We start from the raw sequence: 25,302 nt of genomic DNA on the forward strand, positions 1-25,302 counted from the left end.
GCAGTTTCTGTGGTTGCAGTACACACCCTCGGTTGGCGTTCTGTGGAGACGATCACCCTCCTTGTTATCTGTTTACACACCTGCTTTTTCTTTTCAAGTCGATGAGCCAGCCCTCGGTGTCAAGACAAAACAATGTTTTAACGGATGGCTCCCGGCCTGCAGCTGAGGTAATGAGCTCCAGGAGAAGGTGCGGCTCAGCCTCCAGGGCCATGTCACCTTGATAATTGGACTCCAGACATCAAGAATGTACCTCATAGTTTGGAAAATACCAACCTTTAAGACACATATTTTAGGATTTTTTTCTAACACCACGTGCCGAATGCCACCTGAGCGTTCTTCACGCACGGCCTCTAAGATCATTTGTAAATTGTAAATCATTAAACGTGGAACTCGTGTAATCGAAGGGGGAAGGATGCTAATTTAGTATTTTAATGAGGTTATTACAGTTTCTTTGGTGTTGCAGTACATGGAGTATTTAAGCCCCGCCCACTGCTCTGGTTCACTACGCTTTCCCTTGGGCCCAGTTGGTGTCGTTGGAGTGGTGACGAACTGAATGGGATGTGTCCACCTCCCAGGACACTGTCCTGTGGGACACGCGCACAACCAGATGGATTAAGAGCTTGATGGACATGGGCAGCACAGCAGGAATGAAGGTGTTCATAAGGTCTGTTCAACATTTCCTCGAAACGCCCAGATCTTTGGACGGACAAGAGGGTGTTTTATTGCTGAATTCAATCTTTGTGCTATTTATGCTGAACTTTGAGCCATGTTGAATTTATTTCATTTATATTTATATTTATTAATTTAAGCGGTGCTGTTCATGTCCCATGTGTTTTTCTGAGATGATACTTTCAGTGACGACCTATCTAGACTACACAGAAACGTAAAATCCTTTTGTAAATGGTTTCTGCAGGAAAGTCAGATGCGGAAGGCTTTTCAACAGGAAAGAGAGAAACATGGTGTCTAACTCAGGCTTCAGGCTCGTTTCTTTTTTTTTTTTTTAATTTATTATATTTTTGCTCCATACTTAGTTGTTGTCTAGATTGAAAAGGTCAAGGATTCATAACAGCCCCTGGTTCCTTGTGAATATTAATGGTTGAAGGCAGCGGAGCTGCATCAATAGGTCAGAGGTTATCATCCGGAAACATACGAATAAAACTAACGTGATTAAGGATGCACATTATGCCCAGGATGGTCAATAAGTAAAGATAAATAGTCACCCAGGCACAATAGGAGGCGAAGGAGACTGTGAGTGTCTGGGAGTCAGGCGAGGGGTAATTGGTTTAGGCAGACCGAGGCCTTTAATGTGTCTACTGGTCACCTGACCTCGCTCTACTTTGGCCATTCACCCAAGTCCTAAATAGCATTAAAGTTTCTTCTCATGGTTTCTCATCTAACTCACCTTGGAGGTCAGCTGAGACCTGTCAAGTTATGTTTAGAGACACATTTATGGGCAGGAATGGCATTCAGTTTGCGGCTTCGCCACATTTCACGTTAAACATGACTAGTCGTCGTGCGTAAGTGCTGTGGAGTTGATTGCGATTCTTGGAGACCACGTAGGTGGAGATGGTCCAGAATGTGCTCTGCTTGGGTCTCTGGGGTTGAGATTGGTTTGTCCGTTGTCACCCTCTTCTTTTACTTCCAGCTTTTCCCAACATCTCTTTTTTTGCCGTCTCACGAGGTGTCAAAAGTGTGACAACCTCAGTTTCACCATTTGTACCTCCAGTGACAGCTGTGGCCTGATTTGATCCAAAATGCATCTCTTTGTTTTCCTGCCCGTCCGCGGTGTCCTGTTTAAAAGTCTCCTCCAACATTTCTTTCTATCTTTCATCTCTATTTCTTTCACCAGTTTTGCAGATGTATAAACTAGGAATGAGTTGTTTATGTGTGGGGGTGCGGTGGCGCAGTGGGTTGAACCACAGTCCTGCTCTCGGGTGGGTCTGGGGTTCGAGTCCCGCTTGGGGTGCCTTGCGACGGACTGGCGTCCCGTCCTGGGTGTGTCCCCTCCCCCTCCGGCCTTACGCCCTGAGTTGCCGGGTAGGCTCCGGTTCCCCGTGACCCCGTATGGGACAAGCGGTTCTGAAAATGTGTGTGTGTGTGTGAGTTGTTTATGTCCTTGCAGTTATAACAACGGAGTCGAGCGACACACATGTCCCACCAGCAACTGTTGGTACCACGCTGCACACGGATACGGTCACTGCAGCAGTCCACATTTGTTTGTCTTTCTTTTGCTCTTAGAAGACACTCTGGGTTCTGGAACGATGGGGCCTCGCTGTGCTCGTACAGCGTGCGTGTTGCTTATGTAGTGGAGTTGGATTTCGCTACAGGAGGTTCACACTAACTAGTCACCGTGTCCTGATTTGCAGTGCAGCGCCAGCGTTTGTGTTGTCTTTGCCCCGCCCTCCTCCTGCATGCAGATCTCACTTTATAATCAATCTCTGGTACCCCCCCCAAAAAAAAATACACGCAACGAGATGCGATCTAACCAGCGGAGCATGTAAACGGTGCATGTCTCCTCCCTTGTCCACCGAGCCAGGCCTCAGCCTCTCTCACTGTGTGTCAGTGCCAGTCCTCCCCAGCGCTGAGAACCACCAGCCATCACCGCACTCCCTGCCCCTGCTCCAGATGCTCCTGTTTTGTTTTGATCTTCATGCTGCTTCCTGCTCTTTCTTGGCAGACGACCTCATGTGGTCTCTGACACTCACTCAGACCAGGGTTCGTATTTGTTCATTTACGATTTGAAACTCTTCTCGGCTTGTTACGAGAGCAGCGTGCGGCCGCTGTGTTTCCATTCCCTGGGAGCTGTCAGCGCGACGCATTAATCCGCCGCGTCATTAAGGAGACACCTGCATTTGGACTCCGGTTCTTTTGGCATCGCATTCTTTTAGTCGCTTCATCTCTGCATCAGTGATAATGGAATATGTGCGAGGGTAATCAATGAATCCCTTTCTGTGCTGAGGCCCTAATTCAATCAGCGGCCAGGCCTATAATCAATCAGGTTCAAGCTTCTACACAGGATGTGATCGTGTGACAGTTCTCCGTTGAGACGCTCAGCCCAGTGCTGCTTTATCTTTCCTCGGGTCATCCGCTTTCCATATTAGCCCAACAAACTGCATACCAGCAACAACGGCTTCCGTCCGTTATGATGATGTGCACTGGTTTTTACCGCATTTTTTTTTTTTTGTTTTTTAAATCTGGTGAGGCCATATGAAGCAGTCCTGAGCCATGCGGATTACAAATACGAAAAGCCCAACTCCTGTGTCCCTGATGCCGCCGTGAACCTGTGTTTTTCTCCCTGTGCCGCAGGGTGCCTGGCATCACCATCGCCACTGACATCATCTGCGGTTTTCCCGGTGAGACAGACGCCGACTTCCAGGAGACCCTGAATCTCGTGAAGGAGTACCGCTTCCCGAGCCTCTTCATCAACCAGTTCTACCCACGACCTGGAACCCCCGCCGCCAGAATGGAGCAAGTTCCTGCCCAAGTGGTGAGACCCCAGTCCGCCATCCACTCTTTCTCAATAGGCTCTTTGTAGGTCTGCCAGACATCCAGATCCCCGATGCATCTTCCTCAGCCACTTACACAGTTTGACCCATTTACATTGCTAGGTATTTTTACTGGAGTAACTCAGTACCTTGCTTAAAGGGGGGTGGGGTGTGAACCAGCAACAAGTGTTGCCTTAGGTATATACACATTTCTGTGCTTGTTTTGAGTGTCAACACAGATCTGTTAGAGGGCAGGCCCTGGGGGGGGATTATGTCCTCTTGCATATTTGTGAGTCCTTTTTACCTAACTTTGTTGCGATTGTACGGTACCTCCCCTCCCCCCAGTGGAACTGCAGAGCAGTTTAATGATTCCACCCACTTCTTTCAAACTGCGTGATAATCAAATAATGAAATAAATCAAGTAAATATGCTTCACACGCTGAGATTGACACTTGGTGGCGTTTGAGATTGAGGAGGCCGTGAATTAGTTTAATTTGATTCGCTTAATTTATCTCAAATTTCCTTTCAGACGCACGTTTCTTTGTGTATTTAGTCCTTTGTTTTGGTCGTGATTTACATGCGTATGTCAAGCAGACAAACAGGTGCCTCCCACCCCTGTGTTATTTATTTATTTTACGCTACAGTTTACAGTGATTTATTAATTTATATAGGGGTTACTGCATCACTGTTACTGGAACAGTTGAGGCTTGAGGTGGGGTTTGAACCTGAACTGCATCCTTTGCGCCCGAAGGCAGCGGCTCCACCCACTGTGCTGCATGCTGGCCCTGCGTTTGTCCACCGGTTGCACGGTGTGTGTTGGGGAGGGTTGCGTGGGCCCATTCCGGTTCAGAACACAGGTAACAGTCATCATCCACACTGCAGGCCTGTGTTTTACGATGATTGTTTTTGCTGGGGCCTGCAGTGTGTTCGCTTCTCCTCTGATCTGTGTGCGCAGAAGGAACGAAGAGCACATGGAGCTCCTCTACAGACTCGGGGAGCAATAGAGTGGCAGGGTGCTGGCAGGAGCCTTGGCCAGGGCCCGCCGTGAACCACTTCAGAGCTACCCGATTACATCATTGGAGCAGAGTCAGAGCTGCGTGTTTATTCATCTCCACGGCGACCGGCACATAGATATTACAGTACTGTACGCTCATACAGCTACACAGAATGCACTTAGTTCTGATGCTACTTGTGTTCTCAGTAATGACATTTTTTCATGTCACATTTTATGACTTCATGGCCTGTCACGTATGAATTTCATCAGTGACACGGTCGCATTTGGACGTGCGCGTGTCCTTCTGCACACGCCGGCTTGTGTATTTCTTTCATAAATACCATTTAGGAGAAATATGTGCAGAACGTTTACCCATTAAGAGAGGGAAAAAAAAACTGTTCCAGTTATGTCAAAACATGTGCGGCGTATGGCCTTGAACGAATTACAGCTTTCGGAGGATTAATACCTTCAAAGACGCAGTATTTTCTGCAGTGTATCACCCAGTCTTCACGCTAATTAATATATACTTCTTTGCTGAGACTTTAGCGTGGATTGCTAGAAGCCAGGAATAATCCTCTTTTCGTTTCACTACAGGAACCGATTTTATTTCTTTGTTTTCTTCCCTTGTTAAAAGCCCGGCATGTTTTCTAATGGTCCGGAGCTTCGGAAACTGCCGCACCAGGCCTCCAGCTTACAGTAGTGAACTGGGTCACGCGAGGCCACAGAGAGAGTGGAGACAGACGCCCGGGTTTTGGCTCTCACGACGAGTGTCGCACCACGGCGCTTGGCTGCTGGCCTCCTCTCTGGCACATCTGGACCAGGGTCGCTCTCATCTTTGGCATCTTTTCGCGCACCGTGTCAGGCTCTCGTTACGACGATTCGATTGCCAGTTATGATGTCAGCTGGGACTCGGGCCTCGGTCGTGGACGCTGCTGGTGGGGCTGTTTCCTCGGAAAGAAAAACACGGCGCGGCGGTATTTACGAGAGGGCGGACCGTGGGAGAGGGGCAGGGTGAGCGGTGCCTGCTGCGAACAGGGACCCACACCAGATGGAGTAAATGACCTAACTGACAACGCGGTAACACTGCACAGTCGACAGCCTGCGTACTGCTGCTCACACGGTAAAGGTCCGTCTAGTTTCAGTGAGTGCTCGTTCGGTTCAGGGTCACAGTGGTCCAGAGCCTATCCCAGAAGCTTAGGGTGTGAGGCAGGGTACACCCTGGACAGGATCAGTCACGGGAGAATCTCACAAACACACACACACACTGTCTGAAACCACCTCTCCCAAGCGGGGTAGAGGCGAGCCGGAGCCTAACCTGGCAACGTAGGGCGCAAGTCTGGAGGGGGAGGGGACACACCCAGGACGGGACACCAGTCCGCCGCAAGGCACCCCAAGCGGGACTTGAACCCCAGATCCACCAGAGAGCAGGACCCAGCCAAGCCTGCTGCGCCACCGTGCACCCCTCTTAAGTGCACCTGAAATACATGTATATGACCATTGTGAGAGGAAACCAGAGCACCATGAGGAAACTCATTTAAACACTGAGAGGTCATGCGAACTTCATACAGTCATACTTGGATTCAAACCCATGTCCAAACCCATAGCCCAGGAACTGTGATGGACCGGCACTACCCACAGCTCACGTGTCATCAGTAAATGTTATTCACTTAAATGATATGTCATTGGTTCACTAATAAGGTAGATTTATATCGGGGAAACAAACTTGGTGTTCCAATTTAAAAAACAAAACAGAATGAAATACTTTGCCATCATGAAGCTGACAGTTGAACCAGGTAGAGAAACACGTTGAATTTTTACTGCAATTACTCTTCATTATGCAATCCAGCTGTTGACAGATGAGGCCCAGATGTGATTACTTATTAGAATCATCTAAATATTGAACCTCAGTTAAACATTTATTGTGACTAATGACACTAATGCTGTTAGAGGAAGACGATAAACTATAACAGGTTATTATCTCAGTGGAATTTTCAATTTTTTATATTCCAGCAATGCTTTATTATTTGATAACTAGTTTTCTTCACAAATTTTGACTCTCCAGTGGGGAAAATATGGCACAAATATGCAAATATCACTGTAAATAAACTTCATTTTACCCTTGCCAAGTGTAAAAATAAAAAAGCGAATAATATATGCGCTCATTAATTCGAACTGACAAATTAATGAGAGAGAGCTTTGTTTATGTTCAGCACCACAATAATGCCGTGTCTCCCGTGTAGCTCTCTCAGGCCCCTTTTAATTTTCTCTGTTGTGTTTTTTTGTTTTTTTTTTTTTAAAAAACCATATCAAATTGTGACCTCATTCACATTTTCCTCATCATCCGCGTAATGCAGAGGATCGAACGGCTCCTCTTCCATTTGGTTCCCGTAGACACTGTTTTCTTTGCTGATGAACCCTCCGGAGAGGAAAGAACCCACAGTCTTAATAATTTACTCATTCTTTTCATAAAAGCAGCTCTTTGGGTTTCTGTCCTCTCCACGTGGTGTACTTGAAACCGCTGTGACGGCTCGGAGGATGACTGCTGCGGCTTCGGTGCCACGGACTGAGATGTAGGGGTGCAGTGTAGGTGGGTCACTGTGCCGCCCTGCTGTTTGCTGCGCGGCACCTGGTGAAATTGTCTTCCGAACCTGTGTTTCCCACACGTGTTTTTCACATGAGGCTGTCATGCCCGTGCTCCCAGTGCTTCGTGGGGTGGTGGGTGGGTGTGTCTCGTCCTCCCGCCTGTCCGTACCTGCACCAGGGCATCCATCTCCCGCGCTCTCGCGGTTGGTCTTTAATAACCGGTCCAGATGGCGGGAGTACGGCAAGCCACCCAGCACGGGTGGGGGTGTCACCCATCAGCTACTTGGCCAGGTAGTGGCCTTTCATCAGGAAGAGGGAGCGCTGCAGATCTACTGAAACCCGGTCAGTGAGACCATTCCCATGGGTGGGACAGCTGTTAGCGTAGTGGTTAGAGCTACTGCCTTTGAACCCATAGGTTGCAGGTTTGATCCCCACCTCTGGTTGTAGTGGTCTTGAGCAAGGTATTTACCCAAAATTGCTCCAGTAAAATAACCCAGCTGTACAAAAGGGTAAATAAGTGTAAGCTTGTGATAACTGTCACCTTAATGTTGTAAGTTGCTTTGGGGAAATGCGCCAGCAAAATGAGTAAATGTAATTTGCACCATTTCGTAATAGTGCAGTCACACACTGAGGGCCTTTTAGAGTCACCAGGTCGTGTCAAACACATGTCTCTGGACTGTTCAAATTCCACCGTGATAAGAAACCAGAGTGCTCAGAAGAGCCCCACACAATGGACTCGAACCCACGTCCAAAACCAAAGGCCAGGAGCTGCGAGGCACCTGTGCCGTGAGCTTTACTGCACATAATCGGAATGAAAAATATTGCTTTATGAAGAAATGAAAGGAGACGTAGCTGAATGTACTTGATCAGATTGTGGATCACGTGACCACAGAGGTTTTATGAGCATTTTCCTCTAAGGTCAGTTTGTGAAAAGTTCTGCTGAAATGTGCGTGTTATGGCCAGGAGTTTTGTTTGACCATCTCACATCGTCCATCACACATTCCTGAGTCTCAGTAGCTTCACCCTGTCCTTATGACATATTGCTTATGATGCAGACGTTGCACAAACTGGTAACATCAGGCCGTATTATTTGAAAAGTTATCACACTTATGCTGTTTTAAGACCAGTAACACGAGACACTCCTGGGACAGAAGCCGTCAGAACCGTGGACCTGGAGCGCTTGAGAACCGCGCTCATCTGCTAGCGGTGGACTTGCCGTTCTGTGCTGCACGTCCAGAACGCTGAATAAGAATAAGAAGGTGATTTGGCTCCTTGGGGGTCCAGCCAAAATCCCACTCTGAGTCCCGAGGATCTGAGGAGAGATTTATGTTGCCATCTATAATCGGTCCTGGAGTAACCGGAGACAACGTGGGCAAGCCTGCCAAGACCAGCAGGGCACTGGGCTGGGGGCGGGGGGGAGGGGAGCTGTTGGTGGACACTTATTGAGCTCACAGAGGCTTTGTAGTTAAAGACCTTCTGCACAGCATTGAATCTAGAGGTCTGACTACTTGGAGTGCCTGTTATATTGAAAATACCATGTTAGAGAGCACAGTTCCACAGTTCAAGGTTGGAATAAAACTCTGTCTTAATTATGAAAAATTTTTAACGAATGTAACACGGTATTCATTAAGCACAGAGTACTTTGTGTCACTGTACATTGTATACATACACATAGAATTCGATAAATTGGTCCCAAAGGAAATTGCACTTAGATATGATTATTTACATTAACATTTATGCATGTAGCACACGCTTTCCTCCAAAGTGACTTACATCTTAGAGTGAACACAGTGCATTTCGCCAGCAGATGGACAGATTCAGATACACGCACGATTCTCAAAGTACAGTGCATTTGTCTGATGTCACTATCGAGAGCGGTATGTATTACATGGGTATCTGAATGGCTAGCCATGGATTCATGAGGATTGTTATTTATATATCGGGAGCACGGTGACACGGCGGGTTTGGCTGGGTCCTGCTCTCTGACGGGTCTGTGGTTCGAGTCTCGCTTGGGGTGCCTTGTGACGGACTGGCGTCCCGTCCCGGGTGCGTCCCCTCCCCCTCCAGCCTTATGCCCTGTATTGCCGGGTTAGGCTCCAGCTCGCCGCGACCCCGCTTGGGTCAGGTGGCTTCAGCAAGTGTGTGTGTGTGGACTCTTAACTTTTCATTCACCCTAAATGAAATATTTACATTTACTCATTTAGCTAATGTTTTCCTCAAAATTAACTTACAGTGTTAAGCTACTCACAATTATTTACCCATTTATACAGCTGGGTAATTTTACTGTCTTGCTCAGGGCTACTACAGCTGGAGGTGGGATTCGAACCTGCAACCTTTGGGTCAGAAAGCAGCAGCTCTAATCACTACACTACCGGTTAATGATACACTAATAATATTCTTCTAATATATTCTGTTGTCACAAAGCATGAATAACATGTCATGTCTTTGGTATCACCGTCCAAAGCACGGAAATCATTTCCTGAAACTTTTATACCCTGATACTGGTTCGCTGAAAGAGAAGGACGGCTGTTGGGTTCTCTGCGCTCTGAATGTTCCCCTGCTGGAAACAGGAGGACTTCTTTACCACCGAGAGAGTTTTTCGTCTCGTCCAAACTCCAGACCTGCCACCTCATTGTTATTCAGCTGTTGAAGTGCAGCCACAGGCCAGGCCCACGTGAAGACCCATTCAGAGATTTCACAACGGAACGGAAAGGTCACCGCAGCATCCACTCTGCTCAAGTGAGCGTGGTAGAGATGTGAACACCGTCCAGCATGGACAGCGAAGAATTGGAGAAGCCGAAGCGAATTTTAACGCTTGGGATGTCTCTGGAGGCGACTGGCCTGCGTACGGTCCTTGTTTCGCTCTCATGTTAAATCATGTGAGATCGAGATGCTGGAATGTTTCCGGTGCAAAGCCCTGTTTGGCAGCTACAGATGTTTGAACAGGACTCAGACCAGGCCCACATGGAGCTCCGGTATGACTGAGCTGCTTACCACACCTGGGAAAGAGATGTCTGAAACCATAGCTCACTGGCTGCCAGATCAGTACCTTGGTTTCTCTCTGGACCATCTCACAGTTTGCACTCTTTGTACCAGGGCAGCAGGTGGCGTAGCGGTAAAGTTTGAACCAATCCTCTTACCATAGTATATTTGATCAAAGGCACTTAGTCCAGTAAAAATTGCCCAGCTCTATAAATGGATAAATTATTGAAAGTAGCAGAAAAGCGTCGGCTAAATGAATTATTATTTTTTCCATTTTCTTTGCTTGTTTTTTATTTTTCACATTGATATGTTGACCCAGATATCTTGGCAAGCTTTATTCCTAGCTCCTTAAATCTGCTGAAATGGACACAGCGTTTGGGCGCTTGAGCAGCCGCTGGCCTTGGATGCTCGTGGTCTCGAGTCTGGATGCGTGCATCCCCTCCAGCGGAGAGTGGTTAAGACCCCCCCATGTCATTTTCCTCATCCAGGTTCCTTACTTCGTGCTAAGCACTGAGCAGCCTTAACAGCCAGTTCATGGATGTCACCTTCCTAAGCACGACAACACCTATTGAAATGTGAGCGGCGGAAGTGCAGCTTCATTACTGCTGTAGGGGTGCGGCTGGGGGGGGTCGCTCGCCCAGTATGGCATAGTTTCAGTTTCCACGTGTCAGCCAGAAACGCAGCAGATGGACGACGTCGGAGGTGCGATCGTTCATCATCGCCGCGGTGACAGACGCATGCCGTGCGGGGATGTTGAAAATTGCAGCACTGTGCTGTAAAAATTAACCCCTCACGCTGATGACATTTTCACCGAAATGTGAAAAATCGCGGTCGCTCAGAAAAAAAAACGCCTCTGATGATATAATACAGACTGGAAGTGTTCAGTGTTTCAATGTTGCCTTTGTCAGAACAAAATGTTGAGTTTTTATGCTTTTTAAAAGTCTTATTATACATTTTTGTGCCCTGATTTACCATCCCTCTTTCTAAAGTTCTCTCTGTTTGATGCCAACTTTGGCAGGGTTTTTCCTAAATGAGTGTCTGTCTGTCATGTGATAGCTTGACATCATCATGGGAAGAGTCCACATGACACGTGCAGCTGATTATGTCAGCGCCGGCTCCACTGAAGTCAGGGTTCGCTCCGAGAGCTGGAAACCCTAATGTGAAAGCTTCACGTTCATTGAACCTCCGCATCTGATCACTCGGTAACTCAACTAGCAGGCTTGCCATCGGTGCTTGAAGGAGCCCTCAAGTCGTTTTGGCCCTTGGACGACATCGGGGCCATTGGTGCGTTTATAAAATGAGCTGGGAGGAGCAGTTATTCAACTTATCGAGATTACTTCGCCCCGTAGTGGGATACTCCCAGGCTAAGGCAGTTTTTCTGCCCCACCGTTAATAGGCTCAAATATTGAATCTCTCAAGGTCAGGCTGGGGTTCATCGCTTTTCATCAATTTTTTTTTCGCTGTTTTCCACAATGAAGATATGTGATTTGAAGAAAAATAAATGTATTCTCTTATGGCCGGTGGCTGGCTATCGCAGAGCCGCAGCCCTCCTTGCACGGGGAAAAAAATGAAGAAGCCCGGAGGGACGAAGCTGGAATGGGGTCCGCGTAACCGCGAGAGCGGACGGATACAAACATCGGCGCGCTCCCTAACCCCATCTCCCAAACCCCACGTCCGTCTGCGTGGTATTGAGCGGCGGGCCTGCAGGGACCTCATTGGCGCTCTTCAGGAATTGTAACCCCAGGTGCTCCTTTCGCTTTCCTGCACCTCCGCAGGCGCATTAGTGGAAGGTGTTGGGGGGGCGGTGCCGATGATGAGAGGACGGCGCTTGCCGGGGAGGGTTGGCGGGGGATCCTCAGATGGACTTCAGCATTTCCTGCCTCCACAGAGAAGCACAAAGCGAAGCCCATCTCGCCAGGTGCCGAGCCGGAACACCACGTGATGCCTTCAGTCCTTTCACTGCACTGCCGCGCGTTTCTGTGACACGGAGCTGGGGAAGGAGGCTGTTGGGTGGATTCGTAGCTTCAGTGAGATGTGTAAGGACGGCGACTTGTTGAAAATTGGAGATTTTGGCATGAAAAAAGAATGTGTTACTTACTCTTAAAGGAAGACACCTCTTCTTGGTCAGCCCTGTAGTCAGTGTTCTTCTTTAACCATCCCAGCTTCTCTTCACTTATTATCTCCAAACACTGGCTTCATGTTTCACTTTATGTTCTATATAGCAGTAGGTAGAAGCGAAAGCTGCTCTGTAATAGGAAATGAAAAATAAGTTCATTGTAGACCCGATACAATGCAGACGTAGGGGTCCAAGACGTTGGACCGTGGTATAATGTTACATTGTTGGAATACATGTATAATTTCATTTGCTGACAGAAAGCCGTCAACCTGGCACTCGGAAAATACTCATCATAAGCATTTTTTTGTGCACTAATGGGCGACAGAAGAGAAAAAAGGGTGCTGCAGAGAAAAACATTTTGTTTTTAAAATTTGAATCGCTTTATTCAAAAACAGTAGCAACAAAGGAACACTGCGCTGCATTGTAAGAGAGTGCACATAACACTGAGCCCCATTATAGTGGATCTGCAGTACTGTGTGAATGCTTGAACATTTTATCCAACCTCATGTCAGTTGATTGACCGGGACAAAGTGTTTTTTGCCATCGCGTTATCAACAAATTTAAAAGAAATTAAATTATGTTTATTGGAATGGCTGTTCGGTGAGGGAGGTGGCTTAGTGGTTAGAGCTGTCACTTTGCTCTCAAAGGAGCCAGGTTCAAATCCAACCCCCTGCTATAGTAGCTTTCATCAAGATACTTTCCCTCAATGGGTACAGTACGAATTGCCCAGCGTATAATAAATCGGTAAATAATTGTTCGTAGCTTAACATTGCAAATTGCGTATAACTAAGTAAAGAAGTGATAGATAACATGATATGTCTTTTTTTAACAGAAGAAACAGCGAACGAAAGAACTGTCTCAGCTGTTCCACTCGTACCACCCATATGAGCACAAGGTAAGAGACTGTGATTTTCCCTCCTTTTCCTCCCACTGCGTGTTGGTGGACCGCTCACCAAACGAAGACTAGCGTGTAGATGAGTGACACGGTGGTTGCGGTTACGGTTCTTTTATGTTTCTCTGGGGTTTCCGGCAGAGACATGTTGGGACGGGTCATGGTCCACACCGCTCTGGTGTCAAAGCAGCTTTGTCTGAACGCAGTGACAGATGAAGGACATGCTGTAGTCATTCCTTTCCCTTTAAAAAGAACTCTTTTTCTCTGTTCGGGGGGGTGTGGTGGCGCAGCGGGTTCAGCCGGTGCCCGCTGTGTGGCGGGTCTGGGGTTCGAGCCTTGTTTGGGGTGCTTTGCGACAGACTGGTGTCCCATACAGTGTGCGTCCCCTTTGGCCTTGCGCCCTGTGTTGCCGGGTTAGGCTCCGGCTTGCCTCGGAGCAAGCGGTTGTTGACAATGGATGTATCTTTGTCTGTGTTTAGTACAGGATTTTAGATTGAAAACTAAAACCACAATGGACACAAACTTTTGTCTAAGCCCCCATAGTTTATTTTATATAATGCAGGTTGAGCATCGGTGAGCTTCAGCAGCTCTGTGTCGCGAGGAAGGCTGACTTTTGGTGAACTTTCCCAGAATGCCGTCAGCTTGAGCTCTAAACTGGTTGTAGCTGATTACCGCTGCAGTCAGAGCACAGTGAAGAGGGCAGTCCATGAGGGACACATTCTTGAGCGTGGTGCTGCTGTCCCTGCTGTCTTCGTGCATGTGTGTGTGTGTGTGTGTGTGTGAGAAAGTGAGCACACATCCTTTCAGCTGACTCAGCAGATCTCGATGGTTCACACAGATTAACGACACACACTTTCTCCTCTATCCTTCGTGGTAGAGAACCCTAAAGGATGGCCACGTGTTCAAATGACTGAGTCTGCAGGGTGGATCTGGGTGTTGGACTCGGGAGTCGGCAGCATTTCCTCATCTGAGCTCCTCAACGCCGTTTTCGAGAGCCCAGGACACACGTGGAGTGAAATATTAACCATCCGTCCCATCGTCGTCACGTGTTTTCATACCCGTCGTAGATCCTGGGAGATGAGCCTCAGTGATGTGTGCGCAGATAGATTATATTCAGTAAATTGCTGTTGCCTTTTCTAAGGAGGCGTAAAACATGGCATACATTACTCGCATGCTAATGTGCCTTGTAAATCTTTAGCAGATGCACCTTGTTGTTAATTAAGGCAAATAACTAGAAGCTAATGAAGTTAAACATGTGAATCTGTAAGGCATTTGCCGACCACACGTCTTCCCCCGAACCCTGAATGAGCAGGAAAAAAGAGAAGCGTTCAGCTTGGCCTTGACTGCGGTTGTGCAAATGGAGACTGTTTCTAACCGTTCCTAGCCGCCACGGTGTGGACAGCCTTCCAGGCTTCGGGGCGCATTTTCCTGGTCCTTCCTGGGCCGGGTACTGTGTTTATTTTGTACGTCCGCACACTACCGAATACTGGAGTCTTAGCGTCACCGACACAGATCGGGATATGGCCGCTCTTCCAAATTACATAGTATTTTGATTTTGTTACTGCACATAGTGTATTCTTAACGAGTAAATGTCATTGAATGTTTCTTATTTGACCTGGTAAATATTTGCATTACAAAAACAGATGTCAATATCAGTCAGGGAAAGTACCATCATGTGTATCATCATAAGGTATAGCAGTTGTCATAATTATAGAACTGGATGTTGTTGTTTTTTTTTTGTCCAAAGCATGTTTGAAGAGCCCACCAATTCATTACTGTAGCCAGTAGAGAGAGTGCTACTAATTAATTACTGATACTTATTAATTACTTATTCATAACATGATGCAGCAGATTTTTTTCAGAGTTCTTAGTATGTTGATTTTTGCGTCGATTATAGTTCGGTAAAGTCTGTGGATTACAAAAATACCACTAGTTCTTCTACAGTGTCAGGTTTAGTTTGGTACGTTGCAGTACCAAAATTCTCTCTTGGAAGATTCCAGATGGCACCAGAACATTCTAGAATATACCAAAACATTTTAGAAAGCATCAGATACTTAAAAGTACTGGAATATTCTGTGCTTGGAGCCTGGTGCCAAAATTTACCAAAATTTGCTCATTTCAAGAATGTGGAATATTTCTTCTAAAAACTCACATGTAGGACAAACTAATTCCAAAAGTATGTTAAATCTAACTCGACTGAATGGAAAAAGTAAAAAACTAACATAATAAATTTTTGTTATGATGTCTTATTTATGTTTCCTGGGCCCCTTTTACTGACATGGTGACATTCATTTTCCATTGTCAGTAACTGCTTGTCCAGTGTAGGGACACGGTGGTCTGAAGCCTTTCCCAGAAGCACAGGAAACAAGAATTACGACAAAAACATCCCCATAAGTGGACTTGGAAAAATAAATCATTAAAAAAACAGGAGCAATTACCTTTTTTTCCATAATCAATCCAAAATCAACATAACAGCACATTTTCGTTAGTACCACTGCTCTTGGTTAAGTATTAATTTGTCCATATGTTTTATTTATTTATTTTTTTTGCAGTCAGAAGGACATCACCATGTTTGGCTCTTATATCTTCCATCTATTGTCATTGCTGGTCCACTAAACCCAGGTTCTATCTGTCGGTTGGTCGGGAGCTTTCGGCAAAACCCACGGAACCAACACGTTTGATGTAAAACACACGCCCCCACACGTGACAACAGAATTCTGGTGGTAACGGCATGACCTGTGGTGGCTCTCGCAGGTAACCCCAAAGCATTCACTTGTGTGTTGTGAATATTTCTTAGACAGGTTGAGGTCCATTGATAAATTCAGTCATTAGATGGAGGATTTAGAGCAGAATTCTCCTTAACAAGAACGCTTCGAATAAAAGGCCGGTTTTTATTTCGGTTGGGAGAACAAAACGGCTTTCGGAGGCGTCACTCGACAGCAGGCTCTGGTTAGTTTTCGAACCCGCGCCGGTACCCTCCGCTCTTTGAGAAGCTCTGCGGAAGCTGATACTCAGCAAGTTAAGCAGAGCTGATTGAAATTTGCATCTAATAAACCCAGATTGCACACAGAGCTGAATAATTTTGATAATGCCCCCCTCCCCTCCCTCCCTGCCTGCTTCTTTCCCCTCATCTCCCCGAGGCCCAGCGTTACCGCTGTAATTATATAAACTAGCATAGGTTGTCCGTGGCCATTATTGCGTGCCCGGTTCGTAATGTGCGCCCCAAGGAAATGTGGCCGTAAATAAGAGCTGAGTCGACCGCTCGCGCGGAGACGCTCCGTTGCCCCCACCTCGCAGCCCCGTGCAGGAAACACGCAACGAGCAAATTGTTATTACTCTTTTGCCGTTTATTGTTAATCTAAGCACTAAAAATTAGACACCCAGAAAAGATCGGAAGCCATTGAGAAAATAATTAAAGAACAACAGCAGACGCATTTCTGCTCTAAATCTCTTTTACGGCCCAGGCAGGACCGAGGACAGGAAGCGTGTGCACCGTTCGCCCCTCGGGCTGCTTTATACGGAGCGTCTTCGTCTCAGGCTGCGAAGGTGCCGAACAACACTGCATTTATTTGTTTTTAATCATGCATCAGTATTTGTTTCTCATTTTGCTGCTGGACTCGAACTCGTCCTTGCTTGTTTCAAGATTTTCAAAAGCACTTTTTTTTTTTTTTTTTTTTATTAAATATGCATCCTCACATTTTCACCAGCAGAGTTTTTTTTTTTTTAAAACATATTTCTCAGATTCTCAGCGGGTTTTGATCACCAGCTCGTCCGTTTGAGTCGGCTCACGCGTTGCCACACCATTAACGGGAGGCGAACCGAGCAGCGTCGAAGCTCACGCGAGAGTCGTACGCTATTGATCTCCCGCGAACACGTGTCCACGTCGGCGCCGTCATTAGCAAGACCGCTGGTGCGGCTTATCGTTGCGCCGCTTTTGCACTTGCTGCCCGGGTTCCTTTCACACGTGTTTCGGACACCGTCCGTCCAGGAGGAGCCTCCTTGTGGTCCGGCGCTGCCCGTAGCTCTTGACCTTACCGGCCGGCGTGATACTCTTTGCTGGCCGAAGCTCGACCCCGGATCCTCCGCCTGCCTCTCGGTGGGGAAACGTTAATGTCGCGGCGCGCCCTCGTTGAACCCCATCCTCGGTTTGCGGTGCGAGAGGCGGGCGAGCGGCCCGAGTGTGATCTTTCTGAGAGGGCGTAGGCGAAGACCCGTCGAAACACGCCCCGCTAACAGACTGCCAGGGTCCGGCAAAGCCGTTCGTGCCAGACCCTTTAGCTGCTGTATGCCGCAGGCTTTGAGGTGGGGAGGATTGGCGCTCTGTCTTGGCACCCATCCCCGACCACCCCCCGCACTCGGCTTTCGCCTGCGCGTCTTGCCCCTTTGCAGATGGGCCAGCAGGGAGCCCCAGCTGGGCACACAAAGAGGGGCTGGCACGGATCCCCCCCACCACTAGTGTTAGGGACGCCTGGCCAGTTCCTCAGTAATTCATGGCCAACAACACGACTTCTTAGCAAGCGGATCATCCGCGGCGGCTCGGTGGCGAACGGGGCGGCGAGGCGGCCGGACCCAACGGGCCGCCGTCAAATATTTACGCTGGTGTTGGGGGGGAGCGCAAAAGCACACGGAACACAGGGAGCGACAAAAACGTAAAAAGTTTTCTGTACCAGGCCATCTGCCTAAGGGCAACACCCGCCGACTGAAGCGTGTCACTTTCTGCCCTCTGCTGGGACTGGCGGTGGGGCATCGCTCAAGTTTGGGGCACGAATAACAGCTCGGGTGTCACGTTTGATTACGCGAGCTTTTCCTTCTCGTTCGCCCCCAGTGTTACAGGTGTCCGGTGCACACGCGCTCAAATCGCCCTCCCCGTAGAGCGTCCGTCCTTCGCGTGATTTCACAGAGCAGCGGATGGCGTAGCGGTTAGGGCTGTCCGCCCTGGTTTGAATCCCGACCCCTGCTCCAGTACCTTCGATCAAGGCACTTACCCGGCATAAATTCAGTAAAAATTTCCCACCTTTAGAAATTTTAAATCAGTGTAAGTAGCTTAGTGTATAAACCTAACTCTGTCAGTTGCTTTGGAGAGAAGCATCAGCCGAATGAATGATGAAGTAAGCGGTTGCACTAAACGTGGTCCTCCGTAGGATCCCGTGCGCTCAAGGCCTTTCTCTCCCATGCTCGAGTTTGGAGGCGCCGGGAGACAAGTACAAGCCTGCAGGGGACTCTTTTCACACACCCAAGTGTGTGTTCACCTTCAGTATGCAAAAGCAAACACAATTAAAATGTAGGTTGTGAGGACATTAATGCTTTCAGCCTGTCCTGTGACAACGTGTGTGTGTGTGTGTCTGATCCTCTGTAATTTTAAAGGATGGTAATCCTCGGAGTAGTGCGTGTGAGAGTCTTTTATCATGCCTCCATTTATGTGCGTTTTATTGCCATGTTTGTTTTATTTCGCCTTTACACGTACCGGTGGATATGGCTCCTCGAAGGCTTCGTCCAGCTGTCTGACGCTCCCTGATGTGTGTTTGGATGATTCTGTGCTTATACACTTAGTCGGACCATTCGACTGTGTACAAAATCCTTTTATTATTGCACGATCGCTGTTTAAAAGAGGGCCGGACCACATGCAGGCGTATTTGTACAGAGAAACAAAAAACATAGTGACAACGGGAGACAATGAGAATCTTCTTTTATTATTATTTTTAATGACTCTTTCCCGTCGGGGCTGTCTCTAACAGCCTGGTCAAACAAACACCTTGGGGGGATAAAGGAAAAGTACAGGCCGGTTGCCCCATCACACACACACACACACACACACACACACCCGGGCCCTGGGATTCTCCACGCCACACGTAACGGAAACACACACACACACACACACACGCTAGCCATAGTCACAAATAAATGGCTCTCTCAGCTATGCTAATGTCCTGCGCGTGAATAAAGTAATTGGGCTCCCCCACGACACGCAGGACTCAATAATTACGTGCGTTTTGGGAAGCGAAGGGCTTCCTCTGCTCATTTTAAATGTGGGTGCTTTTTGCCCCCCCCCCCCCCCCCCCCCCCCCCCCCCCCCCCGCTTCCACTGTTGTCGGGCTGCAGTTGCGTTTCCTCATAAGAAGACCGATTTTCTCGGGTGAAGAGCTCTGCATTGATCGCTCTGGACTACAGTAGCCTCATGGTTTAGACCTTTCTTAAAAAGCACTATCGTAGGAGATGCAGCAATGTATAAAAAAAAAAAAAGCTGTTTTTATTAATTTGTTTATTTGACACGTTCTCCAAAGTGAGCTACAATATCAGGTTTGTACACTAAGCTACTTACAGTGATTTACTCATTTATACAGCTGGGTTATATCAGTTCAGGGTGAGTAGCTTGATCGAGGGTGGTGCAGCAGGAGGTGGGAATTGCACCCGGGTCCTTCAATTCCAAGGCAGCAGCTCTGACCACCGCTCCACCTAGTGGCCTGTTAAATTAAACGACGATTTTACATTTAAGCTCTTTGCATTAGAGTGCCATCTGACCCGAAGCTCAAGCCGAGCTCTCGTGATGTTGAGGAGCGAGGGGCATAAGGAATTCCGAGTGTGCGCGCGTGTGTGTTTATGCGGTGAGTTTGGGGAGGGGCTGTTGCAGTCGTCGGGGGAGATAATATTGTACACTGATGCATATTAAGCAGCGGAGGCTGAGTTTCACTCGTGGTGCGGGGTGTGATTAATGTGGTCCATCCGTGGCCAGATGGTGTAGAACAAGGCCCATCAATCAAAGTGAAAAGACCATTGAGCAACCCTCACAATGGTTTGTTTAGGAGCGGTGCTTCGCCCAGCGCCGCGGCCAACGGTGTGTGTGCGGGACAGCCTGGCGGAGGGGCCACGCCGTGCCTTCCCGCCGCTCATCTCGTCCTGTACGTGCGCCGGCAGGTGGCGTAGTCGTTCGGGTCACACGCTCGTGACCTGTAGGTCGCCCGTTCTTATGTCTTCGGGGGTCCTCCTGTGACTTGAAATGGCTCTGGCGCAATATCCAGGTGGAACCCGGTGAAATTTCTCAGCCCTTTAGTAAATAATCTGCAAAATAATGGCCAGTGGTGGGTCAGCAGGTACCGCAGTGCTTAGAGCTAATGTTGAATTGATGCAGTAGAAAATTACTCTGCTCTACGAATAGGAAAATCGTGAAAGTAGCTTAACATTGGAAATAAGTGTCAATTAAAGAAACAAACGTAACTGTAACAATGCATCAAGAGTGAAGGATGGACCATTTGGGTGAGACGGGTTGCTGGTGAAGTGAGAACTCGAACCGGGCCCCGCTGACCGGCCCCTTTCGGCGGGGGCTACGTGGCGTGCGGCGCGTCCCCGCCCAGCCCCAGAGCTGCGTCATTTCCCGTATGCGACGAAGGACGGCCGTCGTCTGCCGCGCCGCGGACCGGGGAGTCATCGATTGTAGAGAAGTACGCTAAGGGCGGTTGAAATGCACATTTAAAGCACTTCCCTGGAGGAGCACGTGAATTTACATACGTTTATGAGTGCGGGCCCTGCGGAGGTGCAGCATCTCTCCAGTTGTTCTTAGGGATGCACGAGACAAAGTCCATTTTATGAAGTGCTTCCAAAGTGGCTATTTTGGGATTATTTTAACGATTATTAATGGTATCTACTGTATTATGTAAGCAAAGCAGATACTGAACTAGCTTGTAATGAAAAGAGGTGGTAGTGATTTACTTTGTTTTACATCTTGTGTTGCGTCGTATTGGTGAGCCAGGTGTGGTGCTTGTCGCCCGCTGGACACGTTTTCGGTGTCTGTTCAATTAATAGACTGGCTGGGTCACAGATGGAGAGGATTCCTGCATGGAGTGGACCATACAGCTCTGTCAGCTACTTAGAACTCATAGATAGACAGACAGACAAGGGATTTTCACTTCTTTGTAAAAATCTAGTCAGTCGGGTGGTTCGGGACAAGCAGCTTCAGACAGAGTGTGTGTGTGTGTGCGTGTGTGTTGCGTGCGCGCACCTGCAGGACTTTGTCCTGCCTCTTGGAGACTTCTTCGGCACCCCTGACCGTAGTGAACGGCACTCTCTGTGTTCCCTTCAGTAATACCTGTGTTCTATATGTCATACATGCTCACCGTAATTTTTACTACACGCTTGTGATTTGCAGCAACTTTTAACTTTACTTGTTCTCTCGTATGGGGTGCGGTGGCGCAGTGGGTTGGACCGCAGTCCTGCTGTCCGGTGGGTCTGGGGTTCGGGTCCCACTTGGGGTGCCTTGCGGCGGACTGGCGTCCCGTCCTGGGTGTGTCCCCTCCCCCTCCGGCCTTACGCCCTGCGTTACCGGGTTAGGCTCCGGTTCCCCGTGACCCCGTATGGGATAAGCGGTTCTGAAAATGTGTGTGTGTGTGTTCTCTCGTATCAACTTGTGGCAAATCCAGTCACTTAACCACTGCCGGGTTCATTTGTGTTTTGTTCAAGTGCCTGTCTTCCGAGAGTTTTTACTGTTGTAAAAGGAGAACTTTACTCCAACTTCGGTGTAAATGTGTTTTCTGCGTTTAACTTGTTTTATGGCACCGGGTTCCTGCTAATTAATATGGTTCATCTGCGGAGAACTGGCTGCAGACGCAGCAAGCTCACAGCGATCCGTTTCCTGCCTCTGTTTGTCCTGCATGTCTGACATTTGCGAAATTAATGCAAATGTATGAGCTTCTCGTACAGCAGTCGGTGCAGATCGTCCATCTGTAGGAGGAAAACCGGGGTCCGTATCACTCCGCGTGCCTCCCGGACACTCTAAGAGGCTCGAGTGTTCTTCTCTCCATTGTTACGTGGAGAGCAGGAGCGTATCGGCTCGTCTGGGGGGGCCTCTTTGGCATCCGAGTGCCGATCGAATGTATAATAATGTTTGTGCGTGTGTACTTGTGAGTGTGTGTTTCACTTGTGTGCCCTTGTGTGTCTGCCTCATTCTAGATGGATGGCAGCTCTGCAGCACCTTACTGGTCCATCACTGACACTCTGTCAGTCCCTCTCTGTCTTTGTCTGTGTGTTTTTCTCTAGACCGCTCTTTCTCTCTGGCCCTTGCCTCTTTTTGTCTCTCAGTCTCTCTCTGTATGTCTCCGTTTCTCTTACCGTCTCTCAGTGATTTTCTGTCCGTGTGCGTCTGTGCGTCTGCCAGCTGTGGAGGGCCTCTCCATCTTGCCGCTTTCTTTAACACGAACCCGGAGTCTTAGCGGGGCGTCGCGCTGCTGCTTTCCGGGCTCTGGAAGCGCTTCCTTTTCCTTGCAGACCTTTGAAAGTATAGTACAGTAGACTGCAGTCTAGTACAGTACAGCAGTGTACAATGCAGTAGAGTACAGTCTAGTACAGTATACTGCAGTGGAATACTCTAGAATGCATTCTAGTAGAGCAAAGTACAGTAGGGTACAGGTGAGTACAGTGGGGTGCAGTACAGTAGAGTGTAGTACAGTAAGGTACAGTAGAGCACAGTTCAATAGAGGACAGTCTAGTGCATTAGAGAATAGCACAGTACAGTAGTGCAGCACTGTAAACGCTGTCTCCACTACACTGTCACCAGCTCTCGGTTGCACTGAGAGTGATGGATGGATGGATGGAGGGATGGATGGAGGGATGGATGGATGGACGGACGGGAGACACCTCCATGTGAGTGTAGAGTTTACGGTAAAGAGGAACTGCACACACTTGCAGCGGTCCATCAGGCTACTCCCCTGGAACACGCGCTCTTTACTTCAGCTGTTTCCGTGCAGTTTCGGGTCCGAGCGGAAGGGGGAAGGAAGCGGGTTCCGGGCGAACTTTTGGCGAGGGTGGACGCGAGAGACAACAGCTCCCCTTTTGCCTATTAGAGACGCTAACACAATAAGCAGACTGTTCATTACCAAGTAAGACGCAGGTTAGGCCAGGGTGTGATATTCTCTGAATATATTAGCACTTGGCATGTATATGAAAATGAGGAGGGTGGGTGGGGAAAGCAAACCAATTAGAAGCCACATGTATCCCCCCAGGGGGCGTGCGCTCCGCTGTTGCCGTGGTGAGTGAAGGTTAGTCTAGCGGTAGAGCCTCCAATCAGATTCCAATACCGTATGTAATAAAACTGGGAGGGAAAAACCCTCTGCGTAAGCCGGAGAGACGTTCGCTGCCGTGTGAATAATACTGTCCAATAATGTGCTTGTTTCAGTGTATTTTCTTTTCCTGATATTCATCTTCGCTGCTAATTTGAGAGCTCTGGTTAAGTGCTAATCTTAGGACGGTTGCCATCGGTGTTTTGGTTAAGATACACATTATGCAGGAGGATCGTTCGCCTCCGTCGTCTTTTTCATTAACGCACTCAGCGCTGGCCTCTGCGCTCGAACACGGGGAAGAAAAATAAAGTGCTCTTTAAATGCTGTCCTCGAAATGTATTCCCTGCCTTCTCACGCCAATTATCACATTACGAACACGGATCCAGGCTCGATTTTTCAGGCCCTTTTGCGCAAGGCTAATTATCGTTGTCATACATGCAGCTCGGCGTCCGCCGCGCGTCGTATTCATTACTGTCGCCGCGGTCGCCGGTATTATAATTACCGGAAGGTGATTGATTGTGTGTTCGCTGGGGAAGAAGTGCAGCTCCCAGTTAATTCCGCATTTTTGGACTTTTCCTTCTTTTGTCCACAAGACAAATGTGTCGCCGATAGAACAAGTAAACATATTTTTGAATGAATAGGCCTTGAACATAGACTACGCTCTTTATGTTTCCTCTTTTATTTCCCTACGTTTCCAATGAGTGATTTTCGTTTAATGAGGAGCGCGATGCCACTTTTCGAGACACTCTATTAAAACGGTGTGACCCTCAAAAGAGAATCGCTCTTCTCTCCACTGGCGGAAAGACACCAAGGTGAGGAAGAGCATCATCGAGGGGGGTCTTGTGTAAAGGGCGAGACGAGGAGGCGAGTGAGCGAGCGGCACTTAAATTGCACGTACGTGCAGGGAAAGCAAAGCGGGGATCACATAATCGCAGCCCCGCGCTTCCTTGTCGCTCCGGGTCCAGCGTTTTGCCCCCCTCCCGGCCCGAGGTGCCCCCGCACCTCAGGAAAGACACGTCCCGTGCAGAAATCGGCGCCCCCTCGGGCCATCAACCCCACCTGTCAACCAAGTCTTCTCCGGAGCTTGTAAAATCAACAGGCCATCACATTTTGCTTTTAGTTTTTATTATTTAATTTTTACTTTGATGGATGGATGCACATATTTTTCTCCTGTCATACAGACTGATTATTCGAGACTGCCCATTACAATGAGCTTGAAAAGTGATGTTCCAGAAGAGCTCTTATAATAATAATAATAAATTATTGTTGTTGTTCTTATTAGTATTATTAATATTATTTATAATTGCCTTTTTTTCCCCCCTCTTTGGGTTGACAAATAACTTCTTGGCTATAGAGACATTTGATGACATCCAAAATGACTTATTTTTATTGACAGTACAGTTGAATTTGTAAACAGAATTATATTAGTACTTGTGTAATTTCAGCTAGGGTCAACAGGTAGCATAGTGGTTAGTTCTATCTTCTTGCATTGAAAGGTCCTAGTTTTGAATCTTCTTCTGCTGTAGAACCCTAAAGCAAGGTATTTAGTGATGCTGAATTAATGCGGTAAAATTTCTCAGCGTAAATGCATAAATTTTTGTAAGAAGCTGGTAAAAACGTAACGTACGTCGCTCTGGAGAAGCCTAAGCTCAATGAACGCACAAATAAGCGAAAGCTTTTTTACGCTGATGTCATTGTAAATATGTCGTAAAGAGAAAAGTGTCAGACCACTGTAAATGTGCAGAAGAATAAAGTGGATGAAAACAAATTCGAGTTCCGAGAAAAGAAGACGAACCCCCAGCAAATTGGCCGGTTGCCTTCCCGTTTGACACGTCATTACTGCCCCGTCAGGAGAGAACGCACCATCGTCCCCTGCTGCCCTCCCCTGTCCAGCGGCGTCCCCCGCTGTAAGTGGCTGTAATTACGCACACCCCTGTGTGACCTCGTCTCATCGCGGGGGCCGGCGCTCTAATCTCCCGGACAAAAGGCCCCGTCTGGCATTTCGTTGCAAATGTCGTGTGCTCCACCGCTGCCTCACCGAGCTTGTCCGCGAAGTCCCAGCAACCGCTCCGTCTCCTCGTGTCCACGTCGCTTGCATGCATCCGGGTCCCTGTCGTAGTCGGGTTCGAGTGGAGCGGTAGCACCTATTTCAGTGTCGCTCTCATTTGTTCTCGCTTGTTAGGAGTAAATAAATAACCGCCGTT

At 48.1% G+C, this 25,302-nt stretch overlaps 1 protein-coding gene across 2 annotated transcripts in view; it reads left to right on the forward strand.

Moving 5' to 3' along the window:
• The window catches only part of cdkal1 (CDK5 regulatory subunit associated protein 1-like 1), a 298,983-nt gene that overhangs the window by 216,590 nt on the left and 57,091 nt on the right, over positions 1–25,302 (forward strand). For both annotated transcript variants that reach the window (XM_018762985.2, XM_018762984.2), the window contains exons 11-12: positions 3,307–3,487; positions 12,993–13,055. In XM_018762985.2, the coding sequence (XP_018618501.1) occupies positions 3,307–3,487; positions 12,993–13,055 (244 nt within the window). The remainder of the gene's footprint in view (positions 1–3,306; positions 3,488–12,992; positions 13,056–25,302) is intronic.

The sequence above is a fragment of the Scleropages formosus genome, chromosome 18 (assembly GCF_900964775.1).
Source record: "Scleropages formosus chromosome 18, fSclFor1.1, whole genome shotgun sequence".
Taxonomy (NCBI): Eukaryota; Metazoa; Chordata; class Actinopteri; order Osteoglossiformes; family Osteoglossidae; genus Scleropages; species Scleropages formosus.